Source organism: Lampetra fluviatilis, chromosome 68, assembly GCF_964198595.1.
Source record: "Lampetra fluviatilis chromosome 68, kcLamFluv1.1, whole genome shotgun sequence".
Classification (NCBI taxonomy): Eukaryota; Metazoa; Chordata; class Hyperoartia; order Petromyzontiformes; family Petromyzontidae; genus Lampetra; species Lampetra fluviatilis.
The window spans coordinates 601721-622124 of NC_136342.1; the positions used below are offsets into that span (position 1 = coordinate 601721).

The following is a 20404-nucleotide window of genomic DNA, read 5'->3' on the forward strand; positions in this document are numbered from 1 at the left end:
GGGGGTGCCCCTCGGCGCGACCACGCAGACACATTGCTGCTCTCTTCTGTGAAACAAGTGCAGGCCGTGTCGGTGAAACACGTCGACTCAATGATGATTTACTTGGGAAAAAACACACGACACACACACAACACACAGTACACGACACAGACACACACACACGACACACAGAGCACATAACACACACACACACAACACACACACAACACAACCCACACACACAACACACAGTACACGACACACACACAACACAACCCACACACACGACACACAACACACAGTACACGACACACACACAACACAACCCACACACATGACACACACAGCACATAACACACACAGCACATAACACACACAGCACATAAAACAGACACAACATACACACACACACAACCCACACACACGACACACACCATACACACACACACTCACACACACCACACAACACAACCCACACACACGACACACACACAGCAAACACACACAACACACGCACACACAACACACACAAGACACACAACACACGCACACACAACACACACACACGACACACACCATACACACACACACTCACACACACCACACAACACAACCCACACACACGACACACACACAGCAAACACACACAACACACGCACACACAACACACACAAGACACACAACACACGCACACACAACACACACACGACACAGCACACACACGACACACACACAGCAGTGGTGACCTGCGTACCGGCAGCGTTGGGGGTCTCTGCGAGCCGGGCGAGTGGGCGCTGCACACCCTGTAGTCTGCCTTCTGCACCATGCCGCCTGCACGGTGCAGCCTGCAAAGACAAAGGTCCCCGAGTAGCCTTCACAAGACTGTCGGGGCAAGTGCTGTTCGTGGCGAGCGGCAGCGTCAATTGAGGCCGGCACGATGGCGCACGAGGGGGTGGGGGGTCAGCAGCATCACACCCGCCCGGCCGCCTTTGTCTCCCCAGTGGCGATGTTTACTACACACTGCACCAGGTACCCATTTGAGGCTGGGTCGACCTACGGGGAGGCCCCGATTCAGATAATCGTCACTGGTGTTGGTCGTGAGAGGGAATCGAACTTGGGTCGCTGGGTTCGTAGCGCGGCGCACTCACCACTGCACTATCTCTCCGCATGTATACATACCGTGGTGGCGGTGGTGGCGGTGGCAGTGGTAGTGGTGATGGAGGTGGTGGTGGTGGCGGTAGCAGTTTTGGTGGCGGTTGTAGTGGCGGTGGTGGTAGTGGAAGTGGGGATGGTGGTGGTCCTGGTGGGGGTGGCAGTGGTGGTGGCGATGGTGGCGGCGGTGGTGGTGGCGATGGTGGTGGTGGTGATGGAAGTGGGGATGGTGGTGGTGGTGGCGATGGTGGTGATGGAAGTGGGGATGGTGGTGGCGATGGTGGCGATGGTGGTGGCGATGGTGGTGGTGGTGGCGGCGATGGTGGCGGTGGTGGTGGTTGTAGGCTCACCTGTACCAGCACGCTGCCATGGTTACGAGGGCAGACACCGCCGCCACGGTGCTCACCATCGCCGCCACTGTGCCAGGCACACAAGAGACAAAGGTCACCCAGGTAGCCTTTGACAGATTGTCGGGCCGAGTGCTGTTGGCGAGCATCACCAGCGGTAGCAGCGCTGACCGAGGCCGGCACGGCGCACGAGGAGTGGAGAAGTTTACCGCACTCCACAGCCGATATACATTTCAGGCTGAGTCGGACTAGGGGAGGCCCAGGACCGGTTCAAATAATTGTCACTCAACAACAACCACCGCCATTTGCCTCTAAGTGGCGGTGACGTCACCACGGCCCCTGTGCCAGGCTAGGTGCACTGCGAGGCCACGTGAAGTGTCGAAGGTTCGCTGACAGGAGGAGGTCACGGGACAGATCATGACATGGGTTGACTGAGATGACTGGCAGATGTACACCAGCTGTACCCCCTACTGTGCCAACTCGCTGTGTTTTAGCCGCCCGGCGCTCCGCTCGTTGTTGTGAGCGTCGCTCCTCTGCCCTCCGTTGTTGCTGGAGGGCGACTGCCTCCAACTGCCCAGTAGCGTCCTTCACGAGCCTCCTCCACTGAGGCCGATCTTGACACCGCTGGTACCAGTCATCGGCAAGTCCAATCAGCTCCACATCCTCCTGTACCACATCACTCCATCTCTTCTCTAGCCCGTGTCGCGCCCGTTTAGCTCCCTCTATGCGGCCAAACAGAAGTTACTTGGGCATGCGGTGGCTGGGCATGCGGGCTACATGGCCCAGACAAAGCAGCCTTGCCTGCCGGAGGAGCTCACCAATGTGACTGTGTCCAGATCTTTCAAGGATTTGTGAGCTCCTCACAAAATCCAGGCTGGTTAAACCCAGGATGGATCGTAGGCAGGCCAGCCTAAATGTTTCTAACCGGCGAAGATGTTCCATTAGGGGGGTCCACATACAGAAGGAAGGGCATGACCGTGACTGAGAAGACCCGAAGCTTCAACACAGCGTTAGTAAGCTGATGAGAAGATAATGGCGCTCGACTGACTGTGAGACTTCTGCTGTCAAACTGGAGCTGGTCATGTGCACCCTGCCCAGGTAGGGAAACCTCTCCACTCCTTCCACAACTGCCCCATCACGAACGTGCTCTCTCTCTCTCTGTGTAGAATAGGGGGGAGATCATACAAACTACACTCACCCTGTAGAACAGGGGGAGATCATACAAACCCCACTCACTCTGTAGAACAGGGGGAGATCACACAAACTCCACTCACTCACTCTGTAGAAAAGGGGGAGATCACACAAACTCCACTCACTCACTCTGTAGAACAGGGGGAGATCACACAAACTCCACTCACTCACTCTGTAGAACAGGGGGGGATCACACAAACTCCACTCACTCACTCTGTAGAACAGGGGGAGATCACACAAACGCCACTCACTCACTCTGTAGAAAAGGGGGAGATCATACAAACTACACTCACCCTGTAGAACAGGGGGAGATCACACAAACGCCACTCACTCACTCTATAGAACAGGGGGAGATCACACAAACTCCACTCACTCTGTAGAACAGGGGGAGATCACACAAACTCCACTCACTCTGTAGAACAGGGGGAGTTCACATAAACTCCACTCACTCACTCTGTAGAACAGGGAGAGATCACACAAACTCCACTCACTCACTCTGTAGAACAGGGGGAGTTCACATAAACTCCACTCACTCACTCTGTAGAACAGGGAGAGATCATACAAACTCCACTCACTCACTCTATAGAACAGGGGGAGATCACACAAACTCCACTCACTCACTCTGTAGAACAGGGGGAGTTCACACAAACTCCACTCACTCACTCTGTAGAACAGGGAGAGATCACACAAACTCCACTCACTCACTCTGTAGAACAGGGAGAGATCACACAAACTCCACTCACTCACTCTGTAGAACAGGGGGAGTTCACACAAACTCCACTCACTCACTCTGTAGAACAGGGAGAGATCACACAAACTCCACTCACTCACTCACTCTGTAGAACAGGGGTAGAACACAGCAACTCCACTCACTCACCCAGGGCAGCCTCAGTGTGTGTGTGTTCTGAAGAGGAGTGAGGTACAGTAGTGGAGCCACGCTGTGTGGGGAGGTGACTGCGGTGTCAGCCCCCGTTCACTCTCAGCCCCGGTTCACCCTCAACCTCGGTTCACCCTCAGCCCCCGTTCACCCTCAACCCCGGTTCACCCTCAGCCCCCGTTCACTCACCCAACAGCAGGGGGCTTGGGGCACTCGCCGACTTGGATGCCGCCAGCCGCCCCGCCACCGTGCCGAGAGGCTTCGAGATTTCCGGTTGCAGGTCGTCCGATCTGTCTCCTCCGACCGTCGCCACCGCCGCCGCCACCACCACCACCACCTCCTCCTCGTCGTCGTGGTCTTTCGTTGTTGTACTGGTGATGTCCGCCCCTACGTCCGATCCTCCTCCTCCACCCGGCTCGCTGTTCTGGCCGGATGTACCGTCACCACCAGCACCACCAGCACCACCACCAGCACTGCCACCACCACCACCACTGATGGTGGTCATGGTGACAGGTTTCTTCGCATGACCACCACCATTGCCGCCACCGCCACCACCGCCACCACCACCGCCGGTGCCTCTGCCCCGCGTCTGCTGCTGCTGCAGCGTCTTCACGTCCACCACCTCCTCCTCCTCCTCGATCTCTCCGCCGATCTCGTGCCGCGTCGAGATCTGCTGAGCGTCGATCCTCCACACGGTGTGGGCCCGCGGAGTGGAGTCGTGGCCCCCCCCACCCCCTCCACCTCCTCCTCCTCCACCACCTCCACCACCTCCTCCTCCACCTCCTCCACCTCCACCGCTCATCGCCACCTCGCCGTGTGCCCCCTTCCCCCTCCGCCCGGCGCGATGGCGACGGCTCTCCCTCGTGTCCCCGGCTCTCCCGGGATCCTCCTTCGTGTCGTCGCCCTCCCTGGCGCGAGACGTCCCACGCCGCGTCTCCTCCTCCTCCTGCTGCTCCTCCTGCCCCCGCCACGCCGTGGCCGAGACCGCCACGCCAGGCCCTGACGCGCCAGGCCCTGCCGCGCCAGGCCCTGCCACGGCAGGCGGTGACGCGCCCCGCAGGTGCTGCCACTGCTGCCCGTGGGCCTTCCCGCCGCGTCTCTGCTCGCCCCCATGGGGCTCTAAGGCTCCGCCGCCACCGTCACCGTCGCCACCATCACCGTGACCGTCACCGCCACCGTCACCACCGCTGGTGGCGGTGGTGGTGGTGGTGGTGTGCGCGCCGCTCAACACGGAGGCGATGAACTCCTCGTCGGCGTCGTCGCCCGGGAGACCCAGCCGGTGCCTCCGGTCGTCTACGAGGGGACAGACGGCAGCAGCAGCAGCAGCTCAACACTACCGGCACCACGACTACAGGGAGGGGGTGTGGGTCTCTGTGTGGGTCTGTGGGTCTCTGTGTGGGTCTGTGGCTCTCTGTGTGAGTCTCTATGTGGGTCTGTCGGTCTCTGTGTGGGTCTCTGTGTGAGTCTGTGGCTCTCTGTGGGTCTCTGTGTGAATCTGTCGGTCTCTGTGTGAGTCTGTGGCTCTCTGTGTGAGTCTGTGGCTCTCTGTGTGAGTCTGTGGCTCTCTGTGCGAGTCTGTGTCTCTCTCTGCGAGTCTGTGGCTCTCTGTGCGAGTCTGTGGCTCTCTGTGTGAGTCTGTGGCTCTCTGTGTGAGTCTGTGGCTCTCTGTGCGAGTCTGTGTCTCTCTCTGCGAGTCTGTGGCTCTCTGTGCGAGTCTGTGGCTCTCTGCGTGAGTCTGTGTCTCTCTGTGTGAGTCTGTGTCTCTCTCTGCGTGAGTCTGTGTCTCTCTATGTGAGTCTGTGGCTCTCTGTGCGAGTCTGTGTCTCTCTGTGTGAGTCTGTGTCTCTCTGTGTGAGTCTGTGTCTCTCTCTGCGTGAGTCTGTGTCTCTCTCTGTGCGAGTCTGTGGCTCTCTGTGCGAGTCTGTGGCTCTCTGCGTGAGTCTGTGTCTCTCTCTGTGCGAGTCTGTGTCTCTCTGCGTGAGTCTGTGTCTCTCTCTGTGTGAGTCTGTGGCGCTCTCTGCGTGAGTCTGTGGCTCTCTCTGTGTGAGTCTGTGTCTCTCTGCGTGGGTCTCTCTGTCTCTACGGGGGAGGAGGGAGTAGGCTCACGACCACGGCTCCCTCTCAGGCCCCTACCCGAGACGCAGTGCCCTTGCGCTCCGAGGGTGTGCAGGGCACGGCAGGGCCCGCAGGCGCGGCTCCCAGCGGGGCACGGCTCCCGGCGCAGGAGGGCGCACGTCAGCCTGCCAGGGCACGCGTCTGCGGACAAAGGCACAGGCGAAGGTCCCCCGGGTAGGCTCGCCATACTTGGTGGGGGCGAGGGCAAGTGCCGAGTCGCAGCGGCGCCTACGAAGGGCGGCACGGCGCACGAGGTGGGGGGGGGGGGCACCACCACGCGTGCCCGGCCGCCTTTGTCTCCCCACTGGCGATATTTGCACATCATCAGAAGATGCATTTTGTTTGGAATCAGAATCATTATGTCTACCGTAGGAGAAATCCGATGAGCTATTAAGCTCTTTCACTCACATTTCATTTTTTTCATTTCATTTCATGTATTAGGTGTAGCCCTGTGAGCCATTCGGCTCGTGAATCGGGTGCAACCGCAACAAACAAAAAAACAAAAACATGAACAAGAAAACGTCTTCAAGTGACTTTGTGACTGAGTGCAAACAGAAAATCCAAGAAAAGACAGCAAAATATTGCAGAAAAAGCACCGTACACCAACGCTGTGTGCAAAAATCCCAGTGGGATGCAAGTCAGATGTCCCAGTGAGGGGGCACAGGGCTAAGAACGTTACAGCAACAACAACAGCAACAACACAGTTACACAAACGCGATAGGAGTGTAAAGTACAAGAAAGGTAAAAACAAACCACCCAGACACACACACAAATACAACACTCGACCATCCTAACAGCGGGTACTCATTTGAGGCCGAGTCGACCTAGGGGAGGCCCAAGACCAGTTCAGGTAATCGGTCACCAGGGTAGGTGGTGGCCCTGAGCGGGAGTCGAACTCGGGTCGCCGGGTTCGGCGCACACGCACAGCACATGTGTGTGCTGTGCGTGTGTATACAGGCGTGTGTGTGTACAACGTGTGCGCGTGTGTGTTCACGTGGATGTGTGCGCGCGCGTGTGTGTGTTCCACGTGTGTACGTGTACACGTGTGTGCATGTACACATGTGTGTGTGTACAGGTGCGTGCGTGTACACGTGTGTGCGTGCGGTGTCCCACTCTTATCAACCGTGCGTGGCTCATGTCAACTGATAACCTTCCCGTCATTCTGCACCCCAAATATAACCCCGATTATCGCCCCGGCCGTCAGAACGAGGGGGTGGTGGTGGTGGTGCTGGAGGTGGTGGTGGTGGTGGCGGTGGTGGTGGTGGTGCTGGAGGTGGTGGCGGTGGTGGAGGTGGTGGTGGTGCTGGAGGTTGAGTGGTGGTGCCACCGTATCACAATGATAGTTATTTGTATACCGTAGAGCTTCATTCATGCAAATTGCACGTAGCACACTCTTCGTGCAATCATTCTACTGTATCTGTGTAACCACAATCACACACACACACCACCACAATCACACACACACCACAATCACACACAGCGCCACACTCACACACACACCACCACAATCACACACACAACACAATCACACACACCACCACAATCACACACACCACCATAATCACACACACCACAAACACACACACACACACCACAAACACACACACACACCACCACAAACACACACCACCATAATCACAAACACCACCACACTCACATACACCACCATAATCACACACACCACAATCACACACACACACCACCACAATCACACACACACTCCACAATCACACACACCACCATAATCACACACACACACACACACACCACAATCACATACACCACCACACTCACACACTCCACAATCACACACACCACCACAATCACATACACACCACCACAATCACACACACAACACAATCACACACACCACCACAATCACACACTCCACAATCACACACACCACCATACTCACACACACACCACCACAATCACACACACAACACAATCACACACACCACCACAATCACACACACCACCATAATCACACACAGCACCACACTCACACACACACCACCACAATCACACACACAACACAATCACACACACCACCACAATCACACACACCACCATAATCACACACACCACAAACACACACACACACACCACAAACACACACACACACCACCACAAACACACACCACCATAATCACACACACCACAAACACACACACACACCACAAACACACACACACCACCACAAACACACACCACCATAATCACATACACCACCACACTCACATACACCACCATAATCACACACACCACAATCACACACACACCACCACAATCACACACACACTCCACAATCACACACACCACCATAATCACACACACACACACCACAATCACATACACCACCACACTCACACACTCCACAATCACACACACCACCACAATCACATACACCACCACAATCACACACACACCACAATCACACACACACTCACCACCATAATCACACACACCACCACAATCACAGACACACCACAATCACACACACACCACCACAATCACACACACACCACCACAATCACACACACCACCACAATCACACACAACACCACAATCACACACACACCACAATCACACACACACACCACCACCATCACACACACACCACCACCATCACATACACACCACCACCATCACACACACACACACACCACCACAATCACACACTCCACAATCACACACACCACAACCACACACCACAACCACACACCACAATCACACACACCACCACACTCACACACACCACCACAATCACACACAACACCACAATCACATCCCCAGGTGCATCACGCATCCCGTGGGGGAGTGAGAGAGATGCCCTCTCTGGGGGGGGTGCGAGACATGGTCGTGATGCACCCCCAGGGGGTGTGAGAGATGGGCAAATTGTTTTCATGAGAAGGTAACTAATCGAAAAACGTTTCACGTGTCCCAGTGTGCAGTCAAAGCACCACTGGGCTAGACGATGTCACCGTGCCCTGTCTCTCTCCTCGCTCTCTCCTTTGGCTGTCATTCCATCACCAGCCTCGACCGATGACCCACATCGAACCCAGGGACCCCCCCCCCGCCCCCCACTCACATCACAAAGACAAAGTACCCTCGAGAGCCTCTCACACTGCTGGGGCCAAGTGCTGTTAGCGAGCGCCGGCACTGTGGCACACGAGGGGGTGGGTGGCCAGCACCACGCCCGGCCGCCTTTGTCTCCCCCCGGTGGCGATGTTTCGTACACACCGCATCAGGCTGAGTCGACTTAGAGGCGACCCAGCACCGGTTTGGATAAATCGTCACCGCCGTGAGCGGGAATCGAACTCGGCTCGTTGCCCGGTTCGCTTATAACGCTGACCACTGCGCCACCGCTCCCTGCACACGTGACCACCGCACACGTGACCTCCGCACACTCACTCAGCCATTCCCTCCGACACGGCCACAATAATTCAACTGGACCACTCACTCACGCATTCACTCACTCACTCACGCACTCACTCACGCATTCACTCACTCACGCATTCACTCAATCACTCACGCACTCACTCACGCATTCACTCACTCACGCACTCACTCACGCATTCACTCAATCACTCACGCACTCACTCGCGCATTCACTCACTCACGCACTCACTCACGCATTCACTCACTCACGCACTCACACCGTCAACAACCTATCCCATCGCCGATAGCCCCACTCACGCATTCACTCACGCACTCACTCACACATTCACTCACTCACTCACGCATTCACTCACTTACGCATTCACTCACTCACACATTCACTCACTCACGCATTCACTCACTTACGCTCACGCATTCACTCGCTCACGCATTCACTCACTCACGCATTCACTCACGCACCCACGCACTCACTCACGCATTCACTCACGCATTCACCACCATAACATAGCGCGCTCACCGATACATCACCGCTCCCCACGCACATTCACTCATTCACCCACCCACTCGTTCAAGAACACACTCACCCACCCACTCGCCCACCCACTCACCCACCCATTCACCCACCAATTCACCCACTCACCCGTTCACCCACCCACTCACCCATTCATCCACCCACTCATCCGTTCACCCACCCACGCATTCACCTACCCACTCGTTCACTCACCAACTCGTTCACCCACCCACTCGTTCAACAACACACTCATTCACATAATCGCTCACCCACCCACTCACTCATCCACTCACCCACCCACTCACCCACCCATCCATTCAATCACCCACCCACTCATTCACCCACCGACTCGTTCAACAACACACCCACCCACCCACCTATTCACTCATACATTTACCTACTAATTCACCCACCCACTCATTCATCAACCCACTCGTTCAACAAAACACTCAGTCACCCACTCACGTACAGATACACTCATCCATGAATTCACTCAACCACGCACCCGACGAGTCACTCACTGCTCAAACTCAATCACTCACCCACCCACTCACCCACCCACTCACCCACATACCCAAGTCAGAAGACAAAGATCCCCCGTGTAGCCTCTAACAGACTGTAAGGGCAAGTGCTGTTAGCGAGCAGCACCTATGAAAGCTCCCGGCACAGTGAACCGGTCCTGGTGCCTCCCCTAGGTCGCCTCAGCCTCAAATGAGTCACCTGTTACGGTGGTGTAGTAAACATCGCCACTGGGGGAGACAAAGGCGGCCGGGCGTGGTGCTGGCCAGACTTTAACATTGAAGTCTATGAGAGACTTTAACATTGAAGTCTATGGGAGACTTTAACATTGGAGTCTATGGGGACACTTTAACATTGGAGTCTATGGGAGACTTTTAACATTGAAGCCTATGGGTAGAGACTTTAACATTGGGGTCCATGGGATACTTTAACATTGGAGTCTATGGGAGACTTTAACATTTGGGGTCTATGGGTAGAGACTTTAACATTGGAGTCTATGGGAGACACTTTAACATCTGTGGGAGACTTTAACATTGGAGTCTATGGGGACACTTTAACATTGGAGTCTATGGGAGACTTTAACATTGGAGTCTATGGGAGACTTTAACATGGGAGTATATGGGAGACTTAAACACTGGAGTCTATGGGTAGAGACTTTAACATTGGAGTTTATGGGAGACTTTAACATTGGAGTCTATGAGACACTTTAACATTGGAGTCTATGGGTAGAGACTTTAACATTGAAGTCTATGAGACACTTTAACATTGGAGTCTATGAGACACTTTAACATTGGAGTCTATGGGAGACTTTAACATTGGAGTCCATGGGAGACACTTTAACATTGCAGTATATGGGAGACTTTAACATTGAAGTATATGGGAGACTTTAACATTGGAGTCCATGGGAGACACTTTAACATTGAAGTATATGGGAGACTTTAACATTGGAGTCTATGGGAGACTTTAACATAAGAGTCTATGGGGACACTTTAACATTGGAGTCTATGGGTAGAGACTTTAACATTGAAGTCTATGGGAGACTTTTACATTGGAGTCTATGGGAGACTTTAAGATTGGAGTCTATGGGACACTTTAACATTGAAGTCTATGGGAGACTTTAACATTGAAGTCTATGGGTAGAGACTTTAACATTGGAGTCTATGGGTAGAGACTTTAACATTGGAGTCTATGGGTAGAGACTTTAACATTGAAGTCTATGAGACACTTTAACATTGGAGTCTATGGGAGACTTTAACATGGGAGTATATGGGAGACTTAAACACTGGAGTCTATGGGTAGAGACTTTAACATTGGAGTTTATGGGAGACTTTAACATTGGAGTCTATGAGACACTTTAACATTGGAGTCTATGGGTAGAGACTTTAACATTGAAGTCTATGAGACACTTTAACATTGGAGTCTATGAGACACTTTAACATTGGAGTCTATGGGAGACTTTAACATTGGAGTCCATGGGAGACACTTTAACATTGAAGTATATGGGAGACTTTAACATTGAAGTATATGGGAGACTTTAACATTGGAGTCCATGGGAGACACTTTAACATTGAAGTATATGGGAGACTTTAACATTGGAGTCTATGGGAGACTTTAACATAAGAGTCTATGGGGACACTTTAACATTGGAGTCTATGGGTAGAGACTTTAACATTGAAGTCTATGGGAGACTTTTACATTGGAGTCTATGGGAGACTTTAAGATTGGAGTCTATGGGACACTTTAACATTGAAGTCTATGGGAGACTTTAACATTGAAGTCTATGGGTAGAGACTTTAACATTGGAGTCTATGGGTAGAGACTTTAACATTGGAGTCTATGGGTAGAGACTTTAACATTGAAGTCTATGAGACACTTTAACATTGGAGTCTATGGGAGACTTTAACATTGGAGTCTATGGGAGACTTTAACATTGGAGTATATGGGTAGAGACTTTAACACTGGAGTCTATGGGTAGAGACTTTAACAAGAACACGGGGTTTAACCCTGTTGGATTAAGCCGTGTGGTTTGACGCGATGTGCAGGGACATTCGCCGCTCACCTGTGAGGGTGTACAGCAAGTAGGACAGGTGAACGAAGCACCACAGATGAACTCGGAGTTTCCTTGACATCACCATCATCATCACCATCATCACCACCATCACCACCGCAAACTCAGGTTAACGTTCAGATGTCGCCATCGCTTCCTTCCTCGTGCCAGATGCAATGTGTGACAGAGTTGTTTCTTTTGATGAATGCGTCACCCGATTTATGAGGCGAATATGACGAAAAGTCACAATTGTGGGCGCGATCAACTGACGATTTAAATCGAAACGCCGTTAAATATAAAATGCGTTCGATGCCTCTTCAGGCAAATTTATCGGACAATATTAAGACTCGCGTTTATCACGTTAATATCATTCGTAAATACCGCAATATTGTATCGCGTCACGCCAATATTTTAATCGCGAATTAAATAGCGTCCCGTTGCATTGGCGTTAAGAGCCCGACAGAGATTAACACGATTTATAGTTAACGTTTGAAAGAAAAAAAAATTGTTGTAAATGTACAGCCGGGGAATGGACGAACGCTACGAAATTATTATCGTTAAACAGTTTTAATCCTCAATTTAAAAAAATGTTAAATTGCAATCCGAATTTAAAATGTTACAACCGCCGAACAGGCAGGGCGAATTGCATAAAACAGACCCGGACAATATCATCAGGTTATTATCGTAACTAGCCCACCCCTCTGTTCTAACGATTCTAACAGTTAGAATTCTAACTATTATCACAGTTAATACATTTTATTTTTTTACAAATCATTAAAATAAAATGCTGAGAATTAAACAAAAATTGGGTCTCGTGAGAGCGTCGCGGGCTGTAGCTCTGCCTTGGCTGTCCTTAGTATCTCTACCGCCACCGGAAGATATCTACCGGCTGTTTTATATATCTCTACCGCCACCGGAAGATATCTACCGGCCGTTTTATTCATCTCTACCGCCACCGGAATACGTCTAAATCACAGTTCTGTATTTCTTCAGCCACCGGAAGATATCCTCCGCCCGTTTTATAGCTCTACCTCCACCGGAAGATGTTTAAATCCAGTTCTATATCTCTTCTGCCACCGGAAGATGTCCACTGTCCGTTTTATATCTCTACCTCCACCGGAAGACATCTACCGCCCGTAGTATAACTCTACCGTTATTGGAAGATGATTTTTAATCCGGTCCGATAGCTCTACCTCTACCGGAAGACGTCTACCGTCCGTTTTATATCCCTACCGCCACCAGAAAACGTATACATGCAAATTTCGATTTAAAGCTTCTTTCGTGACTGCAGAGATTCATCTTCTTGGTTCTTTCGGTAAATTCACGTAGAATGGAAATAATAAAATAATAAAAATAATAACATATTTCTCACGACGTTTTATTTTATGATGTTTTATTTTTATTATTTTATTATTTCCATTCTACGTGACTTTACCGAAAAAACCAAGAAGACGTATAAATGCAGTTTGATATCTCTACCGGAAGATGTCTACCGCTCTGATGTCTAAATCCAGTTCTGCATCTCTTCCGCCACCGGAAGACGTCTACTGCCCGTTTTATATCTCTACCTCCACCGGAAGACGTGTAAATCCAGTCTACCGGAAGATTCTACCGGCCGTTTTATATCTCTACCGAAAGATGTCTAAATCCAATCTCATAGTTCTACCTCTACCGGAAGATCCCTACCGCTTGTTTTATATCTCTTCTGCCACCGGAAGATGGGAGATCTTTATCGAGCAGTAGATAGACCCTGGCTGATTGTGATGAATGAGTGACAGGGACTCTCTGTCTCTCTCGTGTGTGTCATGTGTGTGTGTGTTATGTGTGTGTGTTATGTGTGTTGTGTGTGTGTGTGTTATGTGTGTGTCATGTGTGTGTGTATTATGTGTGTGTTGTGTGTGTGTTATGTGTGTGTGTTGTGTGTGTGTTATGTGTGTGTCATGTGTGTGTGTATTATGTGTGTGTTGTGTGTGTGTTATGTGTGTGTGTTGTGTGTGTGTTATGTGTGTGTCATGTGTGTGTGTGTTGTGTGTGTGTGTTATGTGTGTGTGTTGTGTGTGTGTTATGTGTGTGTGTGTTATGTGTGTGTGTGTTATATGTGTGTGTGTGTGTGTTATGTGTGTTTATTTTACCTAGCACATGTTCAAACATGAATGCAAGATGCACGGAATCTCTTTTAAAATAAACGAAGAACCGGTCCGGTCCATCAACTATACGACAATACAACACTACACTATACACTACACTATACACTACACTATACACTACACTATACACTACACTATACACTACACTATACCACACTATACACTACACTACTAAACTATACTCTACACTACTAAACACTACACTATACACTACACTATACACTACTATACACTACACTATACACTACTATACACTACACTATACACTACTATACACTACACTATACACTACTATACACTACACTATACACTACACACTACTATACACTACTATACACTACTATACAATACACACTACTATGCACTACTATACACTACTATACAATACATTATACACTACTATACACTACACTACTATACAATACACTATTATACAGGGGGGAGGGAGAGGGGGGAGGGAGGGAGGAGAGGGGAGGGAGAGGGGGTAAGGAGAGGGGAGGGGTGGGAGGGGTGGAGGTGGGAGGGGTGGGAGGGGAGGGGTGGAGGTGATGGAGCGCCGTGCAGGCTGCTCGCCATCAGCATGACAATGCGTGCATCACAATGCTGATGATGATGATCTGTGTCCATGCTGATGATGATGATGATGATCTGTGTCCATGCTGATGATGATGATGATCTGTGTCCATGCTGATGATGATGATGATCTGTGTCCATGCTGATGATGATGAAGTTTACATCTTTATTGATATAAAGTTTACATCTTTATTGATATAAAGTTTATATCTTGATTTATGTAAAGTTTACATCTTGATTCATATAAAGTTTATATCTTTATTTATATAAAGTTTACATCTTGATTTATGTAAAGTTTACATCTTGATTTATGTAAAGTTTACATCTTGATTTATGTAAAGTTTACATCTTTATTCATATAAAGTTTATATCTTTATTTATATAAAGTTTACATCTTGATTTATATAAAGTTTACATCTTGATTTATGTAAAGTTTACATCGCACAAGTCCACCAACTCCCAAACGTGGAGCAGAGCAGAAAATAAGCACCAGCAGTCCAACAACTATCGATACATTGACATCGAACTGTCGATACACTCACATTGAACTGTCGATATATTTGACATCGAACTGTCCATACATTGACATTTTATTGTCCGTACATTTAAATTTAATTGTCCATACATTGACATTGAACTGTCCATACATTCACATTTAATTGTCGATACATTGACGTTTAATTATCGATACATTGACGTTTAATTGTCGATACATTGACATTTAATTATCGATATATTGACATTTAATTGTCCATACGTCAAACACGAGGACGATGCCCAGCGGGGCGGCACGCGGTGCCCCCGTGGGGGTCACGTGGGCAGTGCCCCCCCTGGGGGTCACGTGGGCAGTGCCCATGGGGGTCACGTGGGCAGTGCCCCCCGTGGGGTCACGTGGGCAGTGCCCCCCCTGGGGGTCACGTGCCCGGGGTGATGTACAGTAGTTGTGAGTTATAGCACAGGTGAGAGTCATTACACACTACACTATACACTACACTATACACTACACTATACACTACACTATACACTACACTACTATACACTACACTACACACTACTACAATACACACTACTATACACTACACTATTATACACACTACTATACACTACACTATACACTATACACTACACTATACACTATACACTACACTATACACTACACACTACACTACTACACTACACACTACACTACTACACTACACACTACACTACTACACTACACACTACACTACTACAATATACACTACACACTACACTACACTATACACTACACTATACACTACACTATACACTACACTATACACTACACACTACACTACACTATACACTACACTACTACACTACACACTACACTATACACTACACTATACACTACACTATACACTATACACTATGCACTACACACTACACTACTACACTACACACTACACTACACTATACACTACACAGCACTGGTGGTGGTGGTGGGGGGGTACAGCAGCCCAGCATGAGCTTGAGCCATCACCGCCGCCGCCGTCTCGCACGCAGCGCACGACGCGCCATCCCGGACACAGCGAGGCAGCGCGTCCGATGCATTTGCTGAATTTTCCCGCGAGCTCAAAGAGAACACAGCGGGAGGGGGGTGGTGAGTGGCGAGTGGTAATCTCATTAACTCTCAGCTCAATTAAGTCACTCAGTCGCAAATTGTCCCTTCCACCCCCCTCCCTCCCTCCCTTCTCCTCCTACCTCTCTCCTTCTCGCGTCTTTTTAAATAAGAATAGAGGGGAGGGAGGGGGAGAGTTACCCTTTCTGGCAATAAAAACACTTCGTGTCGTGGTGTTTAAAAATAACAACATGAAACAGTTTGGTTGTTTCAGGGAATCGCGGCCGTATTAAACACACGCGGTGCTTTGGCGAACCTCCGTTGTGGACGTATTTTTTATATTTTGATAGTGACAAGCAGTGTCTTATTATCCCAGTAGCACAAGGAGCTACGTATGTAGTAGCTACACGTGTAGTAGTTACACTACACTATACACTACACTTTGTGTAGTAGCTACACGTGTAGTAGCTACACTATACACTACACTTTGTGTAGTAGCTACACTTGTAGTAGCTACACTACACTATACACTACACTTTGTGTAGTAGCTACACGTGTAGTAGCTACACTACACTATACACTACACTTTGTGCAGTAACTACACGTGTAGTAGCTACACTACACTATACACTACACTTTGTGTAGTAGCTACACGTGTAGTAGCTACACTATACACTACACTTTGTGTAGTAGCTACACGTGTAGTAGCTACACTACACTATACACTACACTTTGTGTAGTAGCTACACGTGTAGTAGCTACACTACACTATACACTACACTTTGTGTAGTAGCTACACGTGTAGTAGCTACACTACATTATACACTACACTTTGTGCAGTAGCTACACGTGTAGTAGCTACACTACACTATACACTACACTTTGTGTAGTAGCTACACGTGTAGTAGCTACACTACACTATACACTACGCTTTGTGTAGTAGCTACACGTGTAGTAGCTACACTACACTATACACTACACTTTGTGTAGTAGCTACACGTGTAGTAACTACACTACACTATATACTACACTTTGTGCAGTAACTACTTATGTAGTAGCTACTACCTCCCGCAACTACTACACATGTAGTAGCTAGTAGTAGCTAGTTATAGCCACTACTAGTTACTACACGTGTAGTAGCTACACATGTAGTACACATGTAGTACCCATGTAGTACACATGTAGTACACATGTAGTAGCTACATATGTAGCTACGGGCCCCACACTTTCAAGGGCCCCGCGCTAAACGCTTTCAAGCTATCAATTCCGGTTCAGTGATTCTGCACTTGCTCTATTACTATAGTACTATACCGCCTTCGACTTTTACGAAAGACTGGGTGTTTAAGGTTAGCGATTTGTCGTACTAGCTGGCTGTATAGCAAATGAAAAAAAACACAATTACTTTACTGTGCAAGTAAAAAAAACAATTCGTGTGTTTTAATATTAACGTGTTTTATTTATGTATTTAGGGCCCCTTTATAGCAACACAAACGCTGCTGCTACAGCCCGCGGCGTCCTCTCGGATGAGTCTGGACCCTGGGCGAGAGGTCTCCAGCAGGTGATGGGGGAGGGGGTGGATTGGCTCGGGCCTCTTCGTGTCATCAAACACAGCCACGGAGTGAGCCTCGGGGGCCACGGTGGTGGTGGTGGTAGTTTAACTTCTCGCGGCGAGGTCCCCCTCGAGCGCTCTCGAACAACAACAAAACCTCCCACAACTTCACGCGAATCTCCGCAGAGAGCGAGAGAGTGAGCGAGAGAGAGAGGTGGGGGTTTACATAAAGCAAAGTTTAAAAATGTTTAAAATAAAATTACGAAATGATGAACGAAGCAAAGTGCCGACTACACCGAGCATCTTCTTGTTTCCACTGATCGTAAAAAAATAAAGAGAGAGAGAGAGAGAGATGGGGAGAGAGATCAAGAGAGATGGATGTGGAGAGATTTTTGACTTTTAAGCAACTTTTATTGCCGCCAGCAGCAGCACTGGAGGCGATTTCCATATGAAACACACAAAGTCACCAGCAAACAAATGAAAATAAACGCTACAAATCCACGCGCTGTGGCGCTAAAAGCACCGCGCACAACACGAAAGAAAAGTCACGTGGTGGTGGTCATCGCGCACGCCACGGTGACGAGCGAGCGCTTCAGAAGGTGAACACCACGAGGGTGCCGTACACGCTGGTACAGAGAGGGGCTTGTCCGACTCCCCAGCGAGAGAGATGGGGAGAGAGAGCGATCTGGAGAGAAATGGGGAGAGCCTTTGACTTTTAAACAACTTTTATTGCAGAGAGAGATTGGGAGAGAGGTGGGGAGAGAGATGGGGAGAGAAATGGGGAGAGAGGTGGGGAGAGAGATGGGGAGAGAGATGGGGAGAGAGATGGGGAGAGAGATGGGGAGAGAGATTGGGAGAGAGGTGGGGAGAGAGATGGGGTTAAATTATGGTAATTTTGTTCTGTAAAAATTTTGGGGTGGCTGGAATTTTAAAAATGCATTCAGTGCAATTGTCCTGCAAAATCGCGTGCAACATTTTTATTTGATAATTTCTGCGTTTGCTTTTGGGCTGTAGCACTGGATAATAAAGTTGCATTTGCAGACGCTGAATAAAAAAAAAGAGATTGGGAGAGAGATAAGCGAGAGAGATGGGCGGGGAGAGATGGGGGAGAGAGATGGGGGGAGAGATGGGGGGAGATGGGGAGAGAGATGGGGATTGAGGGTGATGGAGATAGATGGGGAGAGAGATGGGGAGAGAGATGGGGAGAGAGATGGGGGAGAGATGGGGGGAGAGAGATGGGGAGATAGATGGGGGGAGAGAGATTGGGAGATAGATGGGGAGAGAGATGGGGAGAGAGATGGGGGGAGAGAGATGGGGAGAGAGATTGGGAGATAGATGGGGAGAGAGATGTGGAGAGAGATGGGGGGAGAGAGATGGGGAGAGAGATTGGGAGATAGATGGGGAGAGAGATGGGGAGATAGATGGGGAGAGAGGTGGGCCGAGAGAGAGATGGGGAAGAGGCAGGTGGAGAGAGATGGGGAGTGAGTGAGTGAGAGAGGGAGGGGGGGGTGCAGTCCAAACCGCAGGGCACCATCCCTGAGTACCACTCACGGTCAATTCCGAGGCGCCTACACAGAGCGGAGCGCGCATTTGAAAAGGGATGGAGGAGGAGGAGGGGGAGGGGAGGGGAGGTTCCCACCCGTGGAGCTTCGCATTTCCACCCCGTGGAGCTCCGCGCGTTTTTGTTGAGTTCTTTTGTCGCGACGGCCGCTGGGGTCGTCACCCTCGGCCGCCGTCGCCGCTATCGATCTCCGTTCCACTTCCAAAGGAGCGCGCCGAGATCGCGGGGCGATAGACGGAGGCGCGGGGCCTTATCTTGCGGGACCCCCCCTCCTGGCCGTACTCCGCACCCCGCTGCGTGTGATTAGGAAGACATTTGGGTTTGAATCGCTTCACCCCCCGCCCCACCCATCAATTAGGGCACGGGTTGTACGTGCGAGTGGCGCGTGTGTGTGGAGTGCGTGTGTGTGAAGCGTGTGTGCTGTGTGTGTGTGCGTGCTGTGTGTGTGCTGGCGTGTGTGTGTGGAGTGTGTGTGTGTGCTGTGTGTATCTGTGTGTGCTATGTGTATCTGTGTGTGTGTGTCTGTGTGTGCTGTGTGTCTGTGTGTGCTGTGTGTGTCTGTGTGTGTGTCTGTGTGTGTGTCTGTGTGTGTGCTGTATGTGCTTCGTGTGTGTCGTGTGTGTGTGTCTTGCACAGCAAGAAAATTAGGAAAAAAAATAAAATTTTAAAATTGCGAAATGCGAGAGAAAGAGAAACATCGCAAACTCCAAATAGGCAGCAGCAGCAGCAGGCATCGTCAGGGTCGGGATGGAACCCACGACCTCCTGCACACCAGGCGAGGTGGTCAACATCTCCTAGCCACCGTGATGATGATGATGGGAGAGAGAAACGCAAACTCCAAATAGGCAGCAGCAG

At 50.2% G+C, this 20404-nt stretch overlaps 1 protein-coding gene across 1 annotated transcript in view; it reads right to left on the reverse strand.

Moving 5' to 3' along the window:
- LOC144952518 (uncharacterized) overlaps positions 1 to 13001 on the reverse strand; it is a 17077-nt gene extending 4076 nt beyond the window's left edge. Inside the window, exons 1-6 of the mRNA XM_078882965.1 lie at positions 12153 to 13001; positions 5680 to 5802; positions 4340 to 4839; positions 3736 to 4306; positions 1482 to 1548; positions 734 to 824 (exon numbers count right to left, since the gene is read on the reverse strand). Of these exons, the coding sequence (XP_078739091.1) occupies positions 734 to 824; positions 1482 to 1548; positions 3736 to 4306; positions 4340 to 4839; positions 5680 to 5802; positions 12153 to 12252 (1452 nt within the window). The 5' untranslated portion in view covers positions 12253 to 13001. The remainder of the gene's footprint in view (positions 1 to 733; positions 825 to 1481; positions 1549 to 3735; positions 4307 to 4339; positions 4840 to 5679; positions 5803 to 12152) is intronic.
- Positions 13002 to 20404: the final 7403 nt, after the last annotated feature.